The 25399-nt window shown below is 38.3% G+C and overlaps 2 protein-coding genes across 4 annotated transcripts in view; one reads left to right on the top strand and one right to left on the bottom strand.

The window, feature by feature from the left end:
• The first annotated feature begins 212 nt into the window (after nucleotides 1–212).
• Rnf11 (Ring finger protein 11) lies at nucleotides 213–8548 on the top strand. Its single transcript, XM_019043697.2, has 3 exons — nucleotides 213–608; nucleotides 1993–2141; nucleotides 4002–8548. Exons 1-3 carry the CDS (start codon nucleotides 498–500, stop codon nucleotides 4174–4176), a joined length of 435 nt encoding a protein of 144 aa, XP_018899242.1. The 5' UTR covers nucleotides 213–497; the 3' UTR covers nucleotides 4177–8548.
• Nucleotides 8549–9042: 494 nt separating this feature from the next.
• Nucleotides 9043–25399, bottom strand: part of Itpr (Inositol 1,4,5,-trisphosphate receptor) — a 69870-nt gene continuing 53513 nt past the window's right edge. For all 3 annotated transcript variants that reach the window (XM_072305611.1, XM_019043691.2, XM_019043693.2), the window contains exons 29-33: nucleotides 20908–21098; nucleotides 18918–19029; nucleotides 18004–18124; nucleotides 16871–17103; nucleotides 9043–16204 (exon numbers count right to left, since the gene is read on the bottom strand). In XM_072305611.1, the coding sequence (XP_072161712.1) occupies nucleotides 13460–16204; nucleotides 16871–17103; nucleotides 18004–18124; nucleotides 18918–19029; nucleotides 20908–21098 (3402 nt within the window). In that variant the 3' untranslated portion in view covers nucleotides 9043–13459. The remainder of the gene's footprint in view (nucleotides 16205–16870; nucleotides 17104–18003; nucleotides 18125–18917; nucleotides 19030–20907; nucleotides 21099–25399) is intronic.

A 25399-nucleotide genomic window follows, 5' to 3' on the forward strand; every position in this document is an offset into this window, starting at 1 on the left:
GAACGTTCACGAAGACGTCACGAACTAGTCCGAGTTTCAGGGTCCTTTGTTGTTTATCAAAGCTGCGTTGGCAAATAATGCAATAATTAAAAGTTAAATAGTAAGAACTTGATGCAACAAAAGTTTTGCGGTACCCAATCTGACAACAAAAAAAGCTCGGTCAGAATCGGTTCTTTCCGGAAACAGTGCTGCTCTCTCGGGGCAAAGCGTGTAATCACCAGTTGTGTTATTGTAGTGGTTATGCTGGATATGTGTGCGCTTTTATCACGAAAGTCGTCCGAGCTCTTCAAATCATGAACTTTAAAAATCAGTGTATTTCCTTTAGATTCGTGCCTTTGTGATCCCACCTATGTTGTGTCTAAATCTGCAAGTTTCGCCTGTTGTAAAACGTAGGACTTTTCCACAGGATGACCACGAATTTTGCTAGCAGCGACCTACCAAAACTCTCAACCCTGTCTGTCTACTAGGGTACATGAAAAGGTTTATGAACCTTGAAAATGGGGAATTGCCTGAAAGGATCGTCAGCAGAAGACATATCACTTCTTAGAGGCAGTGAAAATGGAGCTGAAACGTCTGACAGACTCGGACCACTTCCTCCTCCGTATAGGGTAATGCATATATGATACCTTGTCCTTCTGAAACAGGGAAAAGTTTCCTTTGTTACTTGATCTTCAAGTCATTTTTTTCTTGTATCATTTGTGACCTTTACTTCCTGCTCCTTATTTTTTGTCTGACTTTATCTTGTGTAACTTCATCCCTATTCTACTGACATTGAACACCTCTAATTTGGAGTATGTAGCCTGTAGCCTACCTTGCTGCACTCTCCTGTCTCCTCATGAGACTTACTATGGATTCCTTGCGGGCTTCGTGATGGTGCAGGATTAGTGCATTGAAACACCGCTCCTTTTATATGCTTCCCTGAAGCTGTCAATGCTCTCTTAGACTTGTTTGCCGCTGTCCATCAGTAATCTTGTTTGGAAAGATATATGTATCTTTATTGTCATGAAAAGCTAACCTAAAATGTGGGGTGTCTCACAGAGACAAAGAAACATTGAGTTTCTCCAAACTTCGTAAGTTTGCTTTGGTCGTGGGAAACTACTTCAAATTGGCATATTTTCACATGCCAGTCATCTAGCACTCGTTGCCGAACACCTTTTTTTCCTGTGATACTTGAGTGTTAGATCAATTTAGTATTGATTCAATTTAGATTTGTGACTAGTATATTCTAGGGATCAACTTCAAATTTAATGTAAAAGACACTTTCATCCAAAGAGGCAAACCACTGAAACTTCTCAGCATATTCATGAAGATCATTTCAATTTTTTTTTCCTCTTATTATTTTCCTTTTACATTCACAGCTGAAGCATCAATCAGAGGGCAACATTTACTCACCCAAGATGTCAAGAAATGATTTTGTTTTGCTTTGAATAGTCATCAGTACACTTTTTTTTACCATATCCTCACACGTACAAAGATTGGAGATTCTGAGACCTTTTTTCAATGCATATATTCAGGAAGCGTATCTTCCCATTGAATTGAAAATGCCAGTGGTAGTACAAGTATGGGGCCAAAGGATCAGCCCCCCCCCCCCCCCCTCTCCCCAAGTTTTTTTTTAAGAAGAGCTATTGAAAGATTTATTTTCCAGGAAAAAACTAAAACTTGCACTCTGAGGTTATTTAATTTTTAATATTTTGCCTGTGAAGGGCCTCCATGGCTGGAGTAGACCCTCAGACCCCCTCTATTTTTTCAAACCCCCCCCCCCCCTCTCAAGTTTTAGCCCTAGCACCTCCACCTAAAAATGCGCTGAAGTATCTAAAAACTGTTCTAGATCCATATGAATACACTTTTGCAGTTCTCTATTCTCCAGTCATATGGATCTTTTGACCATCTTCTTTCAAAATGAAATAAATAAAATTAGTTATCACCCTTTCCAAGTAAGGTCTTGAACGCCATGTCACATAAACCTATAAGTGTGTGTTCTGCTTATTCTAGGAAGCTCTTCCAATCTTCTATCCATCCCCGAATGTAAGCCGTCCTGTAAGTCAGCTGACTGAAGAAGAACAAGTCAAAATAGCAAAAAGAATGGGACTTATCCAGCACTTACCAACAGGGTCTTACGATGGCTGCAAAAAGAACAGAGAGTAAGTAAACAGAACAATAGATGGGAGAAGAATGAGGATGCGTTTGATTCCCACAACCAATGTACCTTTGTTGATTTTCAGAAAAGAATGATGAAATATTAATGGATATCGACGGTGAAACTACCAAACCACGTATCTCGGTTTGCGACGTCACAGACTTCCTGTCATACTTTATTTTTTAAATGAAAAACTACTTAACATCCAGTCTTGAAAATTTCTGTGATTTTTCCTCTTCGTGCGGAGAAAATTCTGTGAAAATTTCAAGGAATGATATTGATTTGGTCTACTTCCATAAAATAAAATGTGAGCGTAGATTTTTAAACACCGCAAACGAGATACATGGTTTGGTAGTTTCACCGTCGATATGTTGAAGGCAAGTAGTCAAATCAGGCATTTTGTCAAATGCCTTGGCAAATAGTCAAAGTTTCTTACTTAGATTGAAATTTTGATTTTTTACACTAATTTTAGACAAAATAATTCGTTGCTCCTGTAAGAAAGAATTCTCTGTAAAAATATACAGCATAGAATAGTATTTTAAACGATTTTAAGATCCTGAATGCACATTTATCATGAAATTTTCAGCACATCATAAAACATAGAATTTTGAAAACTTTAATATTTAAATGTACTAAAGGCTTGTAAACAGGAAGGAACAAAGAGAGTTCATGGATTTGAATAGTTACTCTTCCCAAAATATTGAAAGCCTGTGAACTCCTTGCCATAAATTTACAGAATTCCGTGAACTGTCAAAATTTGACTACTAGCCTAGGCATTTATTAAAATGCCTGATTTGACTTCAACAGATACACCAAGAGACCACACCTCTTGAACTCAAGCAATACACTATTTCTTTTATACTTTCTGCCCCTAATATGGATATAAGATTGGACTAATATGTTTGAGTTAAAAGGATTCAATATTTTTTGATTTCCTTGATCAGATGACAAGGTCTTACCCTTTTCTTTCTTTCGGCCATTGTGTTCTGAATTGGCAACAACAGGTAAAATCATTTGGCCAGAAAGAATGAAAAAGATAATGGAGCAGATTTAAAGACGTTGATGAAATTAATTTAGGGTTGGCTCACATTAATGTAAGAATTTCGTATTTTCAGCACAGTTATGGTATTTCGTAAGTATGCATATCGAAGAGAAATAGGACCTTACTCCATGAGATTCGAAACTAAGCTATTTACAACAGCCTAGAAGAAAGCTCTATGAGCATTTTGGGACCAAAAATTCCTAGCTAAACCAAGTGTTGTCTGCTCAAAGTTTCCAGTCCAAAACAGTAGTGTCAAGGAAAGAAAACCATTTGAATTTCTTATCTGCCATGGCAAGGGCACAGAAGTGCCGGAAAATATCACAACTTTACAACCTATATTGACACCAAATGAAGTCAATCTCTCGCAATTTATTCTTAAGGACACCAAAGAGAATTTTCCAAATTTCAAAATCAGATTTTTCAACCCAGTTTGACGTAAATGATACAACTGGAATTCATGAATCTGTCGTCTAAAGTTATTCTTCGTCTGAATATTGTGTACATAATTATAATTACGTATATTACTAAAAATAAAGAGAACAAAAAAAATTAGGTGTCAACACCTTGAAAATTTTCTGGTTGAAGTGTTCAAGAAATAGGAAGGCTAGCCTTTTTGTATCTGTGACATCTATTTTTTAGCGGGAAATTGAGCCAACTTAATCACCAAAAATGTCAAGAATGTATGCAAAATTAACCCCTCTTAGCTATGAAATAACCTCCTCTTAATATTTTTTATCCATCGAAAGGGGTCTTTTTTCTAACATCTTATTCATCTACCAATTATATTTTAGCTGAATGTTTTGTTCCAATCTCTTTGCCCAGGTGTGTAATTTGTATGATGGAGTTCCTCATCGGCGACAACGTTCGATACCTGCCTTGCATGCACATTTATCATGTCAAGTGTGTGGATGATTGGTTGATGCGGAGTTTCACGTGCCCATCTTGTATGGAGCCTGTAGACGCAGCTCTTCTAACTTGCTACGATTCCAACAACTGAACCGGCACAAAGATGATCTATGTTTAAACATATATGGTAGATTTTTCTAAAAGAGAAGAAAAAAAATTAGTCATCAGTGCAGTAAGTTCTCGATTATTTCACTCTTCCCTCTTTCGTTTTCTGGTGTAAATATTTCTGCAGGAATCGACAGGAAAGCAAATCATCAGAGCCTGTTTGTAGAATGATTACTGCTGACCTTGAATTGACCTTTTTGTTTCACACGGAAGCAGGAAAAATATAATGCTAGAAATACTACTTGAGGGTGATTCGGGGAATTTATCCTAAGCTTTGCAAAGCCGCGTCAATAGGTTCCTTGCTTTCTGAGTTTCTACTTTCACTCATTTCATCCAGCATTTTAGGCCCTAAAAATTGCATTTGATTCTTGGTACGCAATACCTTACATGAAGCTGAGCGTCAAAATGCACTATTATTTCTGTGAATGTGCAAAGTTATGCCTATTAGGGGGCTTATGCTAGTACAGTAAAGAAGAGTAATTTTTGCCCTCTACTGAGGTTTCTTCAGAAATTGTTTTGACCCTAACAAATTAGAGTGAAGGTAGAACAGTATATTTTACGTCCAATCTTTTTAAATGTACGTAATAATTACAATAATTACCCTCTAATGATTTCTACGGAATTAAAAAAATCAATTAAAGTTTTATCAGACTCACAAGCCTTTTTTCCTGGTTCCTCAAGAAATAAGTTTTTTTTTGTACCACTTTGTACGTATATAACATCTAATTAACATTTTTAACCACTTTGCAATCAAACCTCATTGGTTTTTTTTCTTTGTAGTCTGCACTCATTTAAGCATGAAAAGCAGCTCAAGGTCAGATGTATTCCTATCTGAAAGTAGCTCTTCCCATTTTGTAATTGGTGCTGTCAAAAAATTGTAATAAGAGTTTCTTTTTTTTTAATATAATTTTTTTTAGATCTTTTCTCTCATGAAATCAGTTAATGGTTAAGATCTAAGTATATTGCGTGTCATATGGTAACCGATTACTGTAGAGTCAACTCAGTTTTTATTTTTGATAACTCTGAATCAATTGTCACATCAAGTCATCTGTAAATATGAAATCTAAATTTTTATACTTGAATTTTTTTTTCTTTTTTTTAGGGAGATGTGTAAATTAGTTTTTTTTTTATATCGAAAAACGGTTTAGTTTTGGATGATAATTTCAGAAAAATGTAGCGCGAAGGAAGGTGGTAAAAATGTGCTATTCTTTTTATACTTAAATTTTGTCCTCATCTTAGTAGACAGTAGGCCCTGTACTGTCCTTTTTTGTTTTTTTTTGTTTTTTGTACGCTGCTCTTCAGTGGTGTGTGTGCTGTGTGATGAATCGATCTTTGATCTACCATTAAAATCTATGGAAAAAGATCAATTATCAGGGTGTTCTGGGCAAATTCTTAGTAATTGATTCTTTACCATGGCTTCAAATGAGAAAATGAAAAAAAAAATTGATGATTCATGCCTCACCACTGCTGCTCTTTAGATGGATTAGCAATTGGACAGAGAATATTCAGAATGGATTCACAAGCGGCGAAACACTTAGTCAAAACAAGTTAGTGATAATTAAACGAGTATCTATTGAGATACTCGTAAAGTTGAGTAAGTTAAAGGACTCTCTCTTGATGAACTCATTCACTCTTCCTCTCGAATATTGCCATTAATTTTCACGTGCTATGTTTGCCGCGTCATTTCTTGGTCTCAGCTGATTTGAAAATTGGGCTTTCCAATTGCTAAACCGCTAAGATATTAAGAGCTAGTATTAAGGAGGATACATTTACAAATTTTTTAGCTCTGGACATTTGAAACCTCTCCTCATCAGGTTGCAAATGAAACGGAAGCAAAAATTTATTCGGTGAATTGTGATGTTCTTTCTACATGAAGTGTGATAAGCTTTCTTTAACTCGTCTACCCTTACTCTATATTTTAGTTCCGCCGTGAAGCAGTCTCTAAATTTGCAATTATTTTTCTACCCTTTTTCATCTGAGTGCGCTCAATGATGTGTTGCTCTTCAATGAAACTAGATTTCATGTAAATGGAGAGAATACTTGAGGCAACCCGTAAGCTTAGACATTCGAGTGAGATATTTTTTACGTCAATCATAAATCCTCAAAAATTGGTTTTCTGCATTGTTCCCAGAATGTTTGTTCTTCACTACGATTGATTTCCCTTGCGCTCATGTTAAGACAACAGATTTATCAGTCTTTTTTATTGTAAATATTTGAGATTAGTCGAGGAGACATAACGACTGGGTTAAAGAAAATGGTAAAATTGCTAGAATGGTCTTTTGAAGAGCAAACAGACATGAAACAGTGCAGAACATTTTTCACTAAAATTCTCCATTGAAACTTTTTTCTGCTAGGTTTACTTGTAGTAAATCTGTGTATGTTTGCAGTAAGTAAAATATACTTCCTCATTTCCTCTTTAACAACTTTAGGCGACTCACCTTTGAATAGTTCTATTTTATGTTTTAACATAGAACGGAGATTAAATTGTAATTAATACAAGTTTTGAAAACATGATCCGCTCTTGAAACTTTTTAGCTTTAAAATTTTCTTCGAAACACTTCGAGTTTTTAGAGCAAAACTGAAGGTGGCTACTTCTTCTGGCATTTTCCTACTTAACCTTAGATAAAAAAAATAGATTTGATCTTTGTTCCTTGCGGGTGAATAGTCCGAAACAAAAGGCATCACTGGTATGTAGCAATAGATTTAATGCACCTCACTAAAACCTCCCTGTAGACTTGAAAATCTTGTTCGGGAATTGAATGTGTAATATCCTTTGTTTCTATAGAATTATGTCAAATTAATTGTGTTTGAAGTCATAGTTGTGAACTTCCTCTGGAATTCATTCCAAGCGTAGCTCATGATTTAATCTGTCATCATCACGAAAGACTCAGTTAGCTTGCTGAGAATTCTCCTCAACTTTATCTTGTATTCAAGTCCTTTTTCTCTGCCTCAGTCATGGCTTGCAGAGCACAGTTGTAATTTGCAAAGTCTATGCTCCGAAACTTTTCTTCTTTTCTATTTGTCGAAGCCTTGCTTGAAGATTAGTGCAGCTTATAAGTAAAATGATACTTAACTAATGTTTGCGGAATCGACTAATTCTTCCCAGAATGTGGACGTAATCAGCCGATATTAATTTTAAGTTTCTGTGATCAATGAGTTCATTTTGCCATTTCCTAGTCCCAACACAATGTCGGCATAAGGTGGAAAGAGCATCGAGCCCTTGTTAAAAGAATCAAAAGAAAAATTGAGGCACTGAAAGGAGATTTACTCTTTTCCCGCTCAGCACTCCTATTGAGTGAATTTCAATATCACTCTATGACTGCAAACCAAATCCTAATTTAAACACGAGGAGCACGTATCGTCGATCATGAATCAAGTGCTTGACCTCTTTAAAATGGATGTTGCTAAGCAAACAGGATCAATCAACAGGAACTGTTGGACCTATTTCTGTCAAACGGAACTATGTGCATCATGACGTGAGCCCTGGTATGCATATATTCTTAAGGGTCTCAAGGCTCATGTCTTAATGTACATAGTTCCATTTGGTAGAAATACGTCCAGTTATGACTGTGTATCTGCCACTAAGAGACGAGATGCAGTCTTGCGCTCGTTACAAAAAGCTAGTGTAGATAGTGTGGGTGTAAAAAGTGCCTGATCTTGCCATCTGCAGATTTCAGCAAGTGTGCGGTAAATCTTAGGTTGTGAGGCTATTTTCAAGAAAGATATTTTTTATTGCTACTCTTCTTACAGAAGCGTGGCAAATCGCACATTTTGACGTGAAATCCGGCCTTTTTCCACAGAATTTGACTTTTTTCCAAGAGGAGAATTTGAAATTTAGCCATAAGGCATAAGATGGCAGTTCTTCAGGAACGGTCTGAATTCTGGAACTCTCTGCACCCCTGTAGATAGATCTCGTTTCCTTAATGACAACCATACTGCTTTTATTCCTGAATGGAAAGAAAAACACAGTACTCCTAGATGGAAATACATTTCATCTCACCTCTCTCTCAAGCCATCAACATTTGCAAAAGTTTTTAAAAGTCTGAGAATTTTTTTCAATCGCTCCTGTGTCATCAACTTCAGGATGGATATTGACCATTACCATCATAAGAAAATCAATCCTCATACTGTACTCCTTTGTATCATATAAATCAGAAATTGTGTATCGAATCTTGATTTATTGTTTTAGGAAGCGCTGTCCTTAGATTTGTCTTGGTTTCTTCCGTTAGAGCGAAATGTATAATGTACTGTAGATCAAGAGGTTTAACTCGTTTGTGTGATTGATGTATTTTATTTTTAAGAGTCGTTTATTTATTATTGTTATATTTTCATAAATTAAAGTTGCATTTACAAAATCACATCTGTGAGTGAATATTCTTCCCTTATCTAAAGGCCTAGATACACAAGGCGATTAATCACTGCGAGTGAAAGACGAACGTCAATGGAGAGCCTTGATTTCGATATGTCAACGTCAATGGATCGAAATCAAGGCTCTCCATTGACTTTCGTCTTTCACTCGCGGTGATTAATCGCCGTGTGTATCTAGGCCTTAAGTACATAGTCCTCCGAGCAACAGCTTGTACTCTGCAAATTTTTTATCACTCAAGAAATGTGTTGTGTTGCAAAAGTGTTATTTTTAAAGATAAAATTATTACACTATCTTCTGTCACATGCAGTTTATCAACTTCACTTGGAACTTCAGAATTAAAATAAATGAAGTACCGGCTTTAAAGCTGCGGAAGTAAGAAGGACTTTTTCTTCCTTCTTTTTTTAAAAAAAAAATCCTCTGCATTCACAGTGACAACTTGTGAGTGACTAAAGAGAGGTTAGGAGGAATAAGAACCTTCAAGAATGGTTTCCAATAGTTTAATTTCATGGAATGAAATGAAAACATGACAGAAGCTAAATTATAAATGAGGAGTAACCAAGAGTAAATCGTACTTAAAATAAAATCACTTAGTATAACAAAACTGTACACAACAATGATCGATAAAATTTAGGGTTGAGTTAAAAATTAATAATTGCTCATAACATCACTAAAAAAGTTTGGAGTTCCACTCAAAACAACAGGGAAGGATAGGTTCCTAAGCGGAAACGAGTAAGATTCAATTATAACTACAGATTGTAAAAGTAACATCCTGATGTAAATGAGGAAGGAGGATTCATTATAATCAAACTAGGGTATTAATAATAAAAATGGAGTTGAGTATCACATTTGAACAAACCGCTTCTCAGTTTGCGATAGGTCAGTATCTACCTATATATCTAACTAAAATGCAACTACTCAGTACAAATATGTGAAGTTGGTAAATACTAGGATAGCCGTAATTTGCTTCGATGAATCAAGTTTCAGTGAACCACTGAACAGAATGAGAATTCAAATATGTTGAGAAATAAAAAAACACGTTAAATTTTTCGTCATCAGAATTTCATGCAGAATACAGTTGAGAAAGTTCTATCCATCATTCAAATTGAATTCATTTCTTCTATAAATGACTGGAAACAGGTTTCAAAAAACTTGCCTGATTCTATAAATACCTTGCAATAATTAACTCACAGAAATAATTCAATCCTTGGACCAAAACTTCTGTTCTGACCAAAAACTTATTTTGACTAGGTAAGTTAGATAACTGAAGCATTGAATAATAGGGGCATTACTATTCCCTGTTATATTCTAGAAATGTTCAATGTTTGCATTAATATTTCCTTAAAATTTGCTGATGGAATTTGTACCGGCATCCTGTACTTTAAACCCTGTTCAGTGGTTCTTTTTAGACTTTATCTTTCCAAGTTCACAATGATCCCAATACAAACACGCAAGTTTGATGTATTATCAAATCTCTTGCTTGGTTGAATTAGAAAAGAATGCAGACTGAATTAATGCAGAAACTAAGATGCTTTATGTACCAATAATTTTTGAAATTCTAGAATCGTTTGAGAAAAAACGCTCTGAAAGAGTTAAGTGAGAACCACAGATTTTGTGTTATTACTGTGATAGGCTGGAAAACCTCGAATGGAAAAGAAGAGGAAAGACTCGGAAATTAACATAATTATCGGAAGCAATTATCGCTAAAAACAAAGGGAAAGAGTATGATATCTGTTACCAAGTGGTAAGTACACCGTGAGTGCCACTTGATTTCAAAATAAGGTTCGCAAGTCAATTACTTATTTAAATTTTTAGAATTTTTCTCAGTTCATTGGTAAAATTCATTAATAACTGTCAGTAAAAATTAAAGTTCGCATCCTCACACTCAAGCAATTTTTTTTTTTTGATGAGAGCAATGTAGTATTTTGATTTACAATCTGCCTGATAAACGTCGATGATTCTTGGATAAGCTCTTAGAAACACGAAAAATTCCTGCGGAAACAGTCCTACTAAACTACTTTATACTATCACAATTTTCAAGATAACAAACAAAGCTAAGTTAATTAGGTATGTACTAAAGAATAAATTCTGAAAACTCAAAAAATAAATATGGAATTAGTAAAACTTGTGCAATGAAACAGCGGGCAAATACCACAAACATTATAAACTCAGACGAAGGACTTGTCCCTTCGTCAAAAAAGTACTTGGACCAGTAAAATATCTAAGAAGTTCACTAGGATTCGACATGAACAGAATAACCAAGAATTATTAGAAAACTGGTTTTAAGATGCAAAAATAGGGCCTTGCTTGTACAACCAAAGGGTTCAGCCCGATCAGCGCCAGGTTTTCATTATTCTTGGATATGATATCTTTTATGACCTCCTGAGCTTGGTGATCTTCTGAAATCGACTTTTCAAGTGTTAAGTTTTAGAAAAGAAAGGCTGAAAAGTGAAGTTTTTGGCACTTCTATATTTTACGTAACAGAGGTAACACTACCGTTGTGTTGTGTATGCGGAGCCTCCTGTTCAAAAGTAGTTGACGGAAGCTTGCATCTTCCTAGATGGCACAAGGTGGGAAAAGAGAAGCTCTCCCCCTTAACTAACATTATTACCAAATAATGGAAGTGAAACTGCTGACTAATTTATAACTCTCGAAATTTGCTCATACCGGGTAAGAATTGTAAAGCTCATTGTGCTGGGGAGGTTGTAGAGAACATCATATTAAATGATAAATTTAGGCAGCACTAAAACTCTAGGTTTTAGGTACAGGGTTCTTTACTAAAACAAAATGAAGATTACTGATCACAAAACCGGTTTCAAGGTGCAGGAGTATAAGAGCATTTTAGACTGCTTGGTAAAAATTCTGCACACAGCTTCTAGCATAATTTTCTTTTTCCTTCTTTTTGAGGTATGCATATCGTTTTGAAGACCAAGAGACCTTCCAAGCTAATAATTTAAATTTTAAAAACAATGCAGAAGCTGGTGTTACAAAAATACATTTCCCTGCCCTATGCTAAAAACGTGATGTTCGCACAAAAAACTGTTGTAGGATCACTTGCCTCATTAGCGTATAGATTTGTAACATAACAAATAAATATCTAAGTATTAAACTAGTTCTTTGAAGGCACTAAAAATAAAATCAACTGAAACAAAAAAATAACACATCTAAAATCTTTGAAAGTAACTATTTACAAAAAAAAAAAAAAAAAAAAAAAATCAATCAAACGAAATACATAAACGTAACTTGGAAAAAAAGAGAAAAAGTGAACAGGTATTATATGAAGTCTGTCGTATTCTTTCCTTTATCTGTAAAATATGGGGGAAAATGATGCTCCAGACAAAGTAATATGATTTTGGATACAATTTTTCCACTCGATCTAAGACCGGGAATAACGAGACAGAAGGCGTATTATCAAAAATTGAGCGTAATTTTGAAATTCTTTCCTGATGCTCACAAAAAGTGTCAACGATTTTCAATCATTCTGAAACAAGGAAGATAATTGTTTGAGCCTGCTAATTTGTTTTTTTTTTGGACAAATTATTATCATTATCTCACTAAAATAATGCGTATATTTTTGGGAGGCAAAAAGTAAAACAAAATGTAGGAAAATGAATTCTGCCATACTTGAAAAGAATTTCTTTTCAAGGATTAATAGGACAACGTAGGATAATTTTACTTCATCACGAAGATAACCAGACAACGTTATTGATCACTCACTTTTCAAGTGAGCTCATGAAAACAGAAAAGAAACAGAAAATCAACGATCATAGAGACTCTTGAAATTTTAAAATTAGGCCTCAACTTTCAAAGTCATTTCAACAATGATATAAAATATTTTAATGTTAATACAAGTTCAATGATCATTTAAAAAAATTTAGTCTATGCATTGCACATTCTCACTTCATGAAGTATCAGTCCTGTTTTTCACAAGGCTAAAATCACTTTCCTCCTACAGAAAAATGACCTACAGTTACTTTTGATATGCAAATCTAACAAAAGTGTCTTAAAAAAACACGCAAATAAATAAATTAAGTTAAGGATTATTACCTCACTAATATATATTTCATTTTCTAAAACTTTAAAACCTAACTGTCAAACAAACAACAAAAGCAAGGATTGAATACACCTAACAAATAAATTAATGGCAGAAAAGGCGTGAGCATGGTTCTGATGTACTCTTGCCTTAAATTAAGCAAATTTTCATAGAATAGAATGATAATGATAAAAAAGAGAAAAAAATGGATGGTGAGAACCATCTCACTGTGATTATTTCAGCTCTTTTTGCCGTTCTCTATTCTTCCGGAGTGAACCTTTTCCGAACACAAAGGTCTAAATTACATAGAATCATCGAATTAATATTACTTCAAAGTCAATGAATACCTTAAACAACCATTTTAAGTCAATGGCTTAGTAATTAAACAGAGATTTTATAGCTCGCAATGTGGAATTCCAAGAAAGAATCAGAGCAACTCATAAGCTGGAGTGACAATTTAGTGACTCAATAGTCACCAAACATTCTTAAGTGTTTCATTTCAGAAAAAAAAATAAATTAATACACTAGATTGCAGACACTCTTTGGGTTTTTTTTCTCTTAAATTGCAAACATTCCTAGTTCATTGCTGTAACATGATCATGCTGCCGTGAAAGAAAGTAGTGGCACAAACATGGTGTTTTTGTTTCCAAAAGAGGTTCACCGAGGAGAATTTGTGACGTTCTGTTGATATTTTTCACTCAGAAATCGGAAATTTAACTGTAGAACTCACACTTAAACTGATGGAATATTGGACACAGGAGGCTTAAAAAATTAATGACTGTATTGAAAAAATTCCAATAAAAAGAAAGGAAGGGGCGAAAGTTGAGTCAAGGTACGAAAACCCAGGGTAAACAGTTGAGAGAAGGAATATCACGTTGCCATATTATGTAAGTATGCAGAGGCTGAGTTCAGTAAACCGATTCTTTGCTTTTGTTTGCGCTGCTCTGTCATCTGATCCTTTAACTCATTCAGTTGCTGTGACAGCGTTGCGACAAGAATCTGCGTGTTTTCCAGCTGTGCTTGAAGGCTTCGTAATTCAATTTGCTCACTATCGCTTTCTTCAGCAGCCAAAGACATAGCTCTCAAGCGTGGGAACCAGTCGAGATCTCTGTCGTTAACCATCGAATATACATAACTCTCTGGACCAGTGAATTCTGTTGGGTCTTTCACCTTGACGAGGACGATGAAGTACAAGTAATGCCACATATTATGCTCACATTTCGTGTGCTCCTCGAAAGAAACCGTTTTGTTATCAAAAGCTGATCTGTTGAGGCCACAAATGAAGCATGTATTCTTCAGAATGAGTTCTTTCTGCTGCTTTTCGCTTCTCAGATCAGCAAAAGTGTCAATGATGACACCAAAAATCAGGTTGAGTACAATAATTATGACAATGAAGAAGAAGAGTAGGTCGTAAATTACTCTGGCCACAAATAGCGGCTCACTGCTGCTTGGAGCGCGGAGCACATCTCCGATCCCGCCTCCGTTACGAAGACCTTGATTCAACGTTGTGACGATACACATGATAAGCGAGTCACAAGCACGCTCTTTGGTTTCTCCATCGACAGTCACAAAATGCTGTAAAGACAACTTTCCATCTGATTCTGTAAATGGCTCATTGATGGCTTTGGAGTATTCCATTGACGCTCCTTGGTAGTTGCAACTGCCGTCTGACGGACAAGTTGATGTTTGGTTGGGCTCCAGGTCTGACTTGTTGGATGGTGTGATTAATTCGCTCTCCGAGTTTATGATTTCTGAGTCGACATTTACTAAGAAATCATCTTTGAAAAACATAAAGCCTATAATCGAGAACATGTAGACTAAAATTAGGGCCAAGACAGCCGTTAAAATAATAGACCGACCGTTGCGGGTAACGGAGCGTATAACGTTAAGAAGTGTTTCTTCCCTGTACACAACATCCAATAAAAGAACAGAATAGAAGAAAGGATGCATGCACAGGCCAAGCACACAAAATATCACGTAGAAAAGATGGTATATTATTTCAACATCACAAAGAATTTGATTAATTTTCTTTGTGAATGTGCCTTGGTTGCCCATTATACTGATTAAATGCACACCTTTCATCAAAACCGTTGTGCCACCAAGAAGCAGGAGTGTTGGCTCTGGACCGCTAGAAAAAATAGACCGAACTATTGTCATTACAGAGAATAATCGGATGGCTGCTCTTTTAGGAATAGCGATGAGAAACGCGAACGATGACAACATTATGATCCAGATGAGCCAAGATAAGTGAACTCCTAACTTTGGTACGAAGTCGGTGAAGGGGTAAAAAAATGCTACAATGATGTTGATCAAAACAGCGCAATTGAAGAGAATGTTACTCCACAAGGACATATGGCTGCTCACCCAAAACAACAACGGCTGTCCGCGCAATTTTTTCTGCCACTTCATTTCGTTGAACATGTCAGTTGTTCGTTCGAAAAAGTCCGAGACTTTTGAGCCCTGATCATCCCGCTCAGCAGTATGAAATACCCTGACCTTAGTATCATGCGTTAGGTACTCACAAATTTCTGGTATGGGGAAAACAATCTGCTCCAGTGTGCGATCATGACGAACGATTTCAATCTGTGCGGTATGAGATGCGTAATATTCCAGCGCTTGATTCATCTTGGGATCGGTGTTGACCTCTGGTGGTTTCAATAATGCGGCCAAATCTTTATTGTGATGCGCCAACTGATGACAGAGGATGTAAATATTATGCCCGACCTCTTTTGGTGATACCTCTTCATCCGGTTCACTGGAATCGTCAGTGTCGATATCATCATCCAACGATTCTTGATGAAATGCTGAACACGCAACATCAACCAACTGCTTCGGATTCATATTGTAAAGAATCCTCTCCGCATTCTCGCTGTCACCTCGACTTTCCATTATAGCGAGCAGTAATTTTGAGGCGTTGTTCTTAAGCTCTAAAACCAGGTCCATTCTCGATTTGCCCAATGGATTGATGTCGTTCAGAATCAACGCAGTAATTATATCCAACCCGTTGGATTCGTGCGTTGCTATACAGTTTTGATTATCATGACACGGTCCTTGACAGTATTCTGTGAGAGTTTCCAGGGTCTGATTGATTAATTCGACATTATATTCATTAATATACAACCCTAGTAAACCGAGACCTCCTGTTGTCGAACCGCAAATACAGTCCAGGAACATTAGCGTTTCAGAAACGAGATTAAAGTTGGACTTGTTGCACTGGTTGCGCAGTAAATTTTGTAGATCTCGATTGTGATTTTCACAGAGTAACTGCAAAAATCTCAGTATTGGCTGCATGACCAATACTTTATTAGACAGTTTATTTTCATCCTCCCGTTCTTTCTGCCTTTCTAACTTTTCTGCCAGGATATCCTCAAGAGCACAGCTTGCGGTCATGTTCTGCCCTTCTTCAGTACCACCATTCAAACCCGCTGCTTGGCTTAGTTCTTCCCGTAGTTCATCTGTTATCACGATGCTGCTGACTTTTCGTCCTTTCCGGCGCGCCATTTTCTCCAATTCTTGGTCTTTGTCTTCGTTACCTTTGCCCGCCATGTCTGAAGTATTCACGGTCACTGTCGATTTAATCTCTTGCTGGGCATCTCGCATCTTGTCATAGAAAACCTGTGGCAAGAAAGAGAGAGCAGTCAGGAAAATATTGACTTTGATAGCACTCAATTATTTGCAGTGACTTGGAGTTACCATGGTCAATAAAAGCTACAGTTAGTCTCAAATGAAGAAAGACAGTTTGAAAATCATCAACTATAAGTCTACGTTTTTGAAAAAGTACAAGACAAAAAGTACTTATGGCGGGGCTTTATGGAATCCTTAAAATGTTGGACATTTTATTACTGGAAACAAATACGTAAAATTTGGTCCCCTAAAATTTGGGCATGGACAATATGGAGAGACATACACATCAGCAGTGAAACTTTCAATTCTTGTACCTTAATTTGCCATGTTGCAGACTTCCTGTCATACTTTATTCTTTTCAAGTGGAAAACTACACAACATCAATTCTCAAAAACTTGAGTGATATTTCATTGATGTGCCAAGAAAATTCTGAAAAAACCTCAAGAAATTATCTTGATTTATTCTTCTTTAAAAAAATAAAATAGGAGTAGAAATTTTAATATACCACAAACGAGATACATAATTTGAGAGTTTTATCATCAACATTCAGGTAAATATAATACTTAGAAAGTTAAATGATGTGAGGTGTTCAAGAAAGTCATCTGACCATTAATCAAGCATATTTCAATGGCTAAGGAGGAAATAATTTCGACTGACCTTAAAGAATGCTTGACTGAGATCTCCACCTAAAAGCTTAGTGTGCATGCTTTTCTGAATAATAGGATTTCCGCCTTCGAGTAATGCGATGCCCAACTCGACAGCTTCGACGAAAATTGATGGAGAGTGAACAGATCTTATGACCAGCTCAACCACCAAGTCTGATGCGCCCTCTCGATCCAAGTGACTTTGAACTTCATGTAACGTCAAACCAGCTCTTGCGAGTATTTTGGCTAAGATCAAACAGTATCAGAAAAATATTATCGACAAGCAGGAAAATCATATTCTTTATAAAAGATTGCGGCTAATAGTTCAAATCTGTAGCTCACTGAAATAGTAATCAAACGATGATTGACTATTCACAATCTACAAGCGGCTCAAGCAGCTCTTTTTATCAATTTTATGATTTTTATCCGTGCCTGATATGATAATGACTGGACAAACAGATCTCATGCTCTGGTCAAAGGCAGAAGAAAAGGCTAACTAACTAACTAACTAAAACGGAATAACTGAACCGAAAACACTTATTTCTGTGTTTTCTAACGTGAAAGATAAGAGTGAAGTGAATATCAAAGAGATGGTGCAGAGTTTGCTACGTTAACTTTCTATGATCGATTCAATCATCTCCCTAGCATAGCAGCAATTTTTACAACTTAGTAACACTGAGTTTTGTCCTTTTGAATGAATGGAAAACAATTACTATTTATTAAAGCAGGCTGCATCATCTAGAATTGATTATTTAGAATAGATTTAACGGAGGAAAAACAGTGCGTTCCAACTTGGAAGATTTGCCTTTGTCCTGGCATGCTGCTTATGATTAATACATTTTTTAACATATTTTACCGCTCAGCCAGGAGTGCAAAAAAAAGTTTTATCTGGCGATTTATAGATCATGGCAAACCTGAGGCAAATCTTCAGCCGGAAAGTTACAAAGCGGTGATCTCTTTTTTTTTCATCTTTGGAAGTGATTTTGAGAAATTGAGGCAAATCGAAAATTTTGTTGCAAAACGACATGAACATTGCCAGGATTTTGCCCTGAATTATTATCAAGGAAATTATTTTAGAAAATAATGGAAACTGAAATTTTTCATGAGGTCACAGAGAGCAAAAAGGTCATGAAAAACTTTAGATACCTCCTGGTCCATGGCTGATGATAAACTTTTGTGTTGGTTTCCCTAGTTCCACAGCATTTTGCTTTTGAGTGAAAGATTTACCAAAATACCTGGTCAGCAAATTGTTGCGCAAAATATCTCCCTGAAAGAGAAAAAAGCATTTGTGACAAAGAATTGTATTCAATCGATAATAAGATACAGTAATACATAGATAAGCCAGTAATTGAGTTAAATAGCACTACTTATTGTGCACTATCCTGTAACTATAAATTTAAGTCAGCAGTGGAGATGTAAGAAAACTCTTTGAGAGAATTGTGCGCAGTCAAACCTGAGTAGTTCAAAAGTTGTTTTTTCCAAATTGAAGAGGCGTTGGCACAAATGTATCTAAGTTGGAGGTCATTACTTAAAGAGGGCAGGATACAAGAGCCAAAATCGTGGTTGATTGGTTCATCATCATGTAGAGGCAGTCATTTATATGGTAAAATTGGTTTTTCAACAAAATAGTTTAGAAAAGAAGGCTGTTTTTCTTTAGCATTAACAACATTTTGCAGAATGACGCTGAGTAAGTCTTATTTCAAGCCACACAACAGCAAAATTAATGAAAAATTTGATTTTCTCTGGCATTGCATGGTAAAGTAGGTTCTCCACTTGCTTCAAGTCTGCAGAAAAGTTTATTTTTATGCACAGTAGACTTTGAATCACTAAAATTTAACTTCTGATCTAAGAGACCTCAGACTTTCACACCTTCACCTTTTTCTTTTATCATCCACCATTTCCGTCTTTCATTTTCCAATTTTTGTCGTCGCCCTCTTTCATACACGCAGTCCAAATCTGAAATCAATGAGGTCTAATGTAGGACCTCGATGATATTTCATCATAAACCTTGATGAAAATATACCTATAATGGGTAATTCATATGTTACTATTACAATCACCTTCTCTCCATATTCCAGGTCGATTGCCATCATCTCCCGTATGGTCTTCAAAACTTTGACGCATAACTTCTCTTCTTTCTCTTCCAAAAGTTTTTCTGTGTGTTTGATAAGTCTGCAATCAAAAGGAATTATTTTTAATCGATGGACTAATAGTAGCATTATGGAAAAAACGAGGAATTAAAAGAGGTTCATCTTTTTGGATTGCCTAAAAACAGGACACAAATAACTAGCTGTATTTTACTTTGTCCGTAGTCAACATTTGATGTCTCCAATCGACCACAATCGCATTTTATTACTCTGATGATGAATTATTACTCTGACCTCTGCCTGATCGATCTCTCCTAAGGTGGTGTGGAGAAGAGCGCAACACACAGTAATTTTTCGGGAAAAATTAATTTGCAAAACTTGGCACTTCACACTCTCCTGGCAAAAGTTGGGCATTTTTGTCCATTAGTGGCAACAGAGTTCGCAGAGATTCCGTTATTCATAACTCATGGACAGTCTGCATGATTGTTAAATAGTGTTCACAATTAATTGTAAAACACTGTTTGATGAAAAAAAAGAATGTTTCCTGGGGGAGGTCGGGTGGTCTACATATATTTTGAGGCGCTGAATTTAGAAATAACCTCCGTTTTTCCTCATCACTCTCCAATTTTACTCGGAAAATTGACAATTTTTGGGCATTTTTTGTGATTTTCTGACTGTTACCCCCTGCAGAATGTAGGTAAAATTTTTCTCAGCTACGAGATACAACTGGTCCAACATACTTTGAGCTGCTGAATCCGAATATGACCTCGGTTTTTTCTATCACCCTCCAGGATTTCCAGTAAAGCTGATGTTTCCGAGCCTGAAATTGTGTAAAAGCTTTCCCAGACTCAAAGTGTATTAAAAATACATTTTAAAAATGTCTGCGATGTGTGAAACATCGATTCCTATGTATTTACAACTGTCAAATTCAAATATGATCTCAGATTTTTCCTATCATCCATCATTCTCCGGCAAAGTCGTTTTTCCTCAGAAAACTCTCTTTTTGGGTATTTTTGCGATGATTTTCCTGTTCTAAGAAGTTTTAGAAATTTTCCGAGATCCTCTTTAGGTCTCTCCTGCTATACTAGGATGGCCTCAGCAATTCGTTATCATCCACCATATTTCCGGAAAACCGGATTGTCTAGGAAAATTGTCATAAGTTTACCCACATTGCACGGGGACGGGGGGTAACAGTTGCAATAACACCACAAATACTCAAAAACACCCATTTATCCAAAAACTCGGGATTCTCATAAGCTGAGCTTGAGCTGAAAAACCTGAATATGGCCTCAGAAATTCATTATTACTCACCCTTTTTCGGAAAACCTGACTTTGGATTAATGGGTATTTTTGAGTATTTGTGGTGTTATTTCAACTGTTACCCATGATGCAATGTGGGTAAAATTGCCACAATTTTCCTAGAAAATCGGGTTTTGCGTAAAAATGGTGGGTGATAACGAATTTCTGAGGCCATTCCTGGATTTTTCAGCTAAAATTATAGAAGAATGGATGTATCATACATGCGGAAAATTTTAAGAATTTCCTTGGAAGTGGGAGTAGTCCGGATAAGCTTTGGGCCCAGAAAAATCAGACCTCCTAGAAAATGGGGGGTTGTCAGAGATGAGTGAAGGTCAAATTCGAGCTCACTGTCTCTGAATACAGCAAGAGAGACCTAAAAAGGATCTCAGAAAATTTCTAAAACTCTTTAGAACAGGAAAATCATCGCAAAAATACCCAAAAAGAGCGTTGTCTGAGAAACAGCGACTTTTCCGGAAAATGATGGGTGGTAAATACAATCTGAGATCTCATTTGGATTTAACAGTTCAAAATACATAGGAATTGATGTATCACACTTTTCCAACTTTTTTTTGTTGAAAAACGTGATCAGTAAATTAACCTAGCATTAAATATTCCAAGGGATACAATCATCAATTCAAACAGAAAGTAATTCTTGCCAACGTACCTGCGAATAAAGCCACCGTTTTCGCAATTCTTCTTTGGCTCGGTTCCCACTGGGAAAAGTAGTTCTGGATGATAGAGTATGTCGACTAGAAGAGAAAGTTCTGCCTCTACCAAAGGCTTCAACTGTTCTTCTAGAAGGAGGACGATATCTTGCAGTCCCTCAATTATGCTACGATCTAATCTCATTAGTTGCTGAAAAAAGTGGAAAAACTATGTCAGACACAATGCAAGTCTGGAATTAAAAATAAATTAGTTATCAAATCTAACGTTCGCATTCTTCTTAACAGACATTTAAAAACAGTCTTGCGACTTAGGACTTTAGTACTTTAGACAATTTACACAGACATTTTTGGTTTTATATGCATTCCATGAGCTCCACTATAAATTATTTTTTTCTCTTCTCCACACGTTTTTATTGGAGAGGTCAGACCTGCAGGGACAACACCCGGATTCGGGCTCGCCACTACCACCGCGGACCAAATTACGAGGCCCAGCCTGTATTTTTGCGAGTGTGTGTGTGTCCCTTTGACGAGCCGCGGGTTGCCGCATCTGATCAATGAGTGGGAGAGAGATAGACGATAAAACGGCGGCTTGTCAAAGCCGAGTGTGCTCCTTTGAAGTGCCGCATCTGAGCAATGAGTGCGAGAGAGAGAAGGGACAAAACAGCGTATGGACCAATCCAAGTTGAGCCTTAGTCCCCGTTTACGGCCGTTCTTTCCAGGGCTCATGGTCGGAAAGCACTCCGGTGCTTTTTCGGGGCACCCGGATTCGGGCTCGCCACTACCACCGCGGACCAAATTACGAGGCCCAGCCTGTATTTTTGCGAGTGTGTGTGTGTCCCTTTGACGAGCCGCGGGTTGCCGCATCTGATCAATGAGTGGGAGAGAGATAGACGATAAAACGGCGGCTTGTCAAAGCCGAGTGTGCTCCTTTGACGTGCCGCATCTGAGCAATGAGTGCGAGAGAGAGAAAGGACAAAACAGCGTATGGACCAATCCAAGTTGAGCCTTAGTCCCCGTTTACGGCCGTTCTTTCCAGGGCTCATGGTCGGAAAGCACTCCGGTGTTTTTTCGGGGCACCCGGATTCGGGCTCGCCACTACCACCGCGGACCAAATTACGAGGCCCAGCCTGTATTTTTGCGAGTGTGTGTGTGTCCCTTTGACGAGCCGCGGGTTGCCGCATCTGATCAATGAGTGGGAGAGAGATAGACGATAAAACGGCGGCTTGTCAAAGCCGAGTGTGCTCCTTTGACGTGCCGCATCTGAGCAATGAGTGCGAGAGAGAGAAAGGACAAAACAGCGTATGGACCAATCCAAGTTGAGCCTTAGTCCCCGTTTACGGCCGTTCTTTCCAGGGCTCATGGTCGGAAAGCACTCCGGTGTTTTTTCGGGGCACCCGGATTCGGGCTCGCCACTACCACCGCGGACCAAATTACGAGGCCCAGCCTGTATTTTTGCGAGTGTGTGTGTGTCCCTTTGACGAGCCGCGGGTTGCCGCATCTGATCAATGAGTGGGAGAGAGATAGACGATAAAACGGCGGCTTGTCAAAGCCGAGTGTGCTCCTTTGACGTGCCGCATCTGAGCAATGAGTGCGAGAGAGAGAAAGGACAAAACAGCGTATGGACCAATCCAAGTTGAGCCTTAGTCCCCGTTTACGGCCGTTCTTTCCAGGGCTCATGGTCGGAAAGCACTCCGGTGCTTTTTCGGGGCACCCGGATTCGGGCTCGCCACTACCACCGCGGACCAAATTACGAGGCCCAGCCTGTATTTTTGCGAGTGTGTGTGTGTCCCTTTGACGAGCCGCGGGTTGCCGCATCTGATCAATGAGTGGGAGAGAGATAGACGATAAAACGGCGGCTTGTCAAAGCCGAGTGTGCTCCTTTGACGTGCCGCATCTGAGCAATGAGTGCGAGAGAGAGAAAGGACAAAACAGCGTATGGACCAATCCAAGTTGAGCCTTAGTCCCCGTTTACGGCCGTTCTTTCCAGGGCTCATGGTCGGAAAGCACTCCGGTGTTTTTTCGGGGCACCCGGATTCGGGCTCGCCACTACCACCGCGGACCAAATTACGAGGCCCAGCCTGTATTTTTGCGAGTGTGTGTGTGTCCCTTTGACGAGCCGCGGGTTGCCGCATCTGATCAATGAGTGGGAGAGAGATAGACGATAAAACGGCGGCTTGTCAAAGCCGAGTGTGCTCCTTTGACGTGCCGCATCTGAGCAATGAGTGCGAGAGAGAGAAAGGACAAAACAGCGTATGGACCAATCCAAGTTGAGCCTTAGTCCCCGTTTACGGCCGTTCTTTCCAGGGCTCATGGTCGGAAAGCACTCCGGTGTTTTTTCGGGGCACCCGGATTCGGGCTCGCCACTACCACCGCGGACCAAATTACGAGGCCCAGCCTGTATTTTTGCGAGTGTGTGTGTGTCCCTTTGACGAGCCGCGGGTTGCCGCATCTGATCAATGAGTGGGAGAGAGATAGACGATAAAACGGCGGCTTGTCAAAGCCGAGTGTGCTCCTTTGACGTGCCGCATCTGAGCAATGAGTGCGAGAGAGAGAAAGGACAAAACAGCGTATGGACCAATCCAAGTTGAGCCTTAGTCCCCGTTTACGGCCGTTCTTTCCAGGGCTCATGGTCGGAAAGCACTCCGGTGTTTTTTCGGGGCACCCGGATTCGGGCTCGCCACTACCACCGCGGACCAAATTACGAGGCCCAGCCTGTATTTTTGCGAGTGTGTGTGTGTCCCTTTGACGAGCCGCGGGTTGCCGCATCTGATCAATGAGTGGGAGAGAGATAGACGATAAAACGGCGGCTTGTCAAAGCCGAGTGTGCTCCTTTGACGTGCCGCATCTGAGCAATGAGTGCGAGAGAGAGAAAGGACAAAACAGCGTATGGACCAATCCAAGTTTAGCCTTAGTCCCCGTTTACGGCCGTTCTTTCCAGGGCTCATGGTCGGAAAGCACTCCGGTGTTTTTTCGGGGCACCCGGATTTTGGCTCGCCACTACCACCGCGGACCAAATTACGAGGCCCTTCATCTACTCAAACACAGTTACAAATTTTCTTTGATAGTTTTTTAAGTATATTGGTCATCAAAAAAGTAAGTTTCTCTACCTTGTATCTTCCGAATGAAAAGAGATGTATTGAATCGGTAAAAAGATACATACTAGGCATACTTACTCTAAGCTTTAAAACAAGTCCAAGTTTTTGAATATCGGTAAAGGGTTCGCAAGAAAAGTTAATTTTACTGAGATAACCTCCTGTCGCCGCATGCCCACCTCCTGGGTCAGGATGCGTGGAGAGTCGATTATTTCAGACTCGGGTATTCGCCCCTAAACATCACATCAAAGAGGAATTTTGAAGTTTTCATTAAGTAGGTCCTACCTTCCTTTTTGACGTAGGCTCCACATCATTTTTGACATTTTTGGTATCGTTACAGAAGCTTCTTGATGCCCTTCGCGTAGAAGCTCATGCCTTGGCTCCGAAACCATGTCATTGACAGCGATCTGCACTTCCAAATCAGTTGCTTTGCTTCGGGAAATTTCCCTCCAATCCTCCATACTCTCTTAACTTAGCCTTGTGTGACTTCCATCTGTTCCCAAGCGGAAAAACTTCCAAGATGAGAAGCGATTGCCAACCGATTCAGAGGTACAGATCGCAGTCAATGACTGGTTTCGGAGCCAAGGCGTGAGCTTCTACACGGAGGGCATCAAAAAGCTGCTGTAATGATACCAGAAATGTCATAAAAGATGTGGAGCCTGCGTCAAAAAGGAAAGTAAGACCTACTCAATGAAAAATTTTAAATTCCTTTTTGATAAGATGTTTAGAGGCGAATACCCGAGTCTGAGATAATCGACTCTCCGTACATCCTGACCCGGGAGGTGGGCACTCTGCGACAGGAGATTGTCTCAGTGAAATTAACTTTTCTTGCGAATCCTTTTACCGATTTTCGAAAACTTGGACATGTTTTAAAGCTTAGAGTATGCCTATTATTTGTTCTTTTACCGATTTAATTTATCTCTTTTCGTTCGGAAGATACAAGCTAGGGAAACCTACTTTTTGGATGACCCTCGTATATTGTTTTGGGTTGGACAAAAATTCCTAAAAAATTTCACCTTTAAAAAGACACCTTTTAAAAATTAAAAAATAGTTTGCCGCTGTAAAATTTGCAATGTTGCGATGAAATTAGGCCCCTTAGATTTTGATTCATTCTAACAAAGATTACCTTCAGCTTTGGACGTTTTTATTGATTTTAATTTTTAACAAAATGGATATCGGTTCGACGCACAAGTTTTTTTGACAAAAGCGTTGGTGCTTCAACCAACGTGCATTAAAATTCAATGTTGAACTGAAATTCTCATTACAGAGGAAAAAAACTCATTCAAGCGCAAAGTTCCCTCATGGAAATGCTGTTTGGTGAAACACTGGTTACGACTGGTCAAGAAGGCAACTGCAGACGCGTTCCAGGTCTAAGCTAACCCACCATCAGAGCAGCACA

This window comes from Bemisia tabaci, chromosome 10 (assembly GCF_918797505.1).
Source record: "Bemisia tabaci chromosome 10, PGI_BMITA_v3".
In the NCBI taxonomy this organism is placed as follows: domain Eukaryota; kingdom Metazoa; phylum Arthropoda; class Insecta; order Hemiptera; family Aleyrodidae; genus Bemisia; species Bemisia tabaci.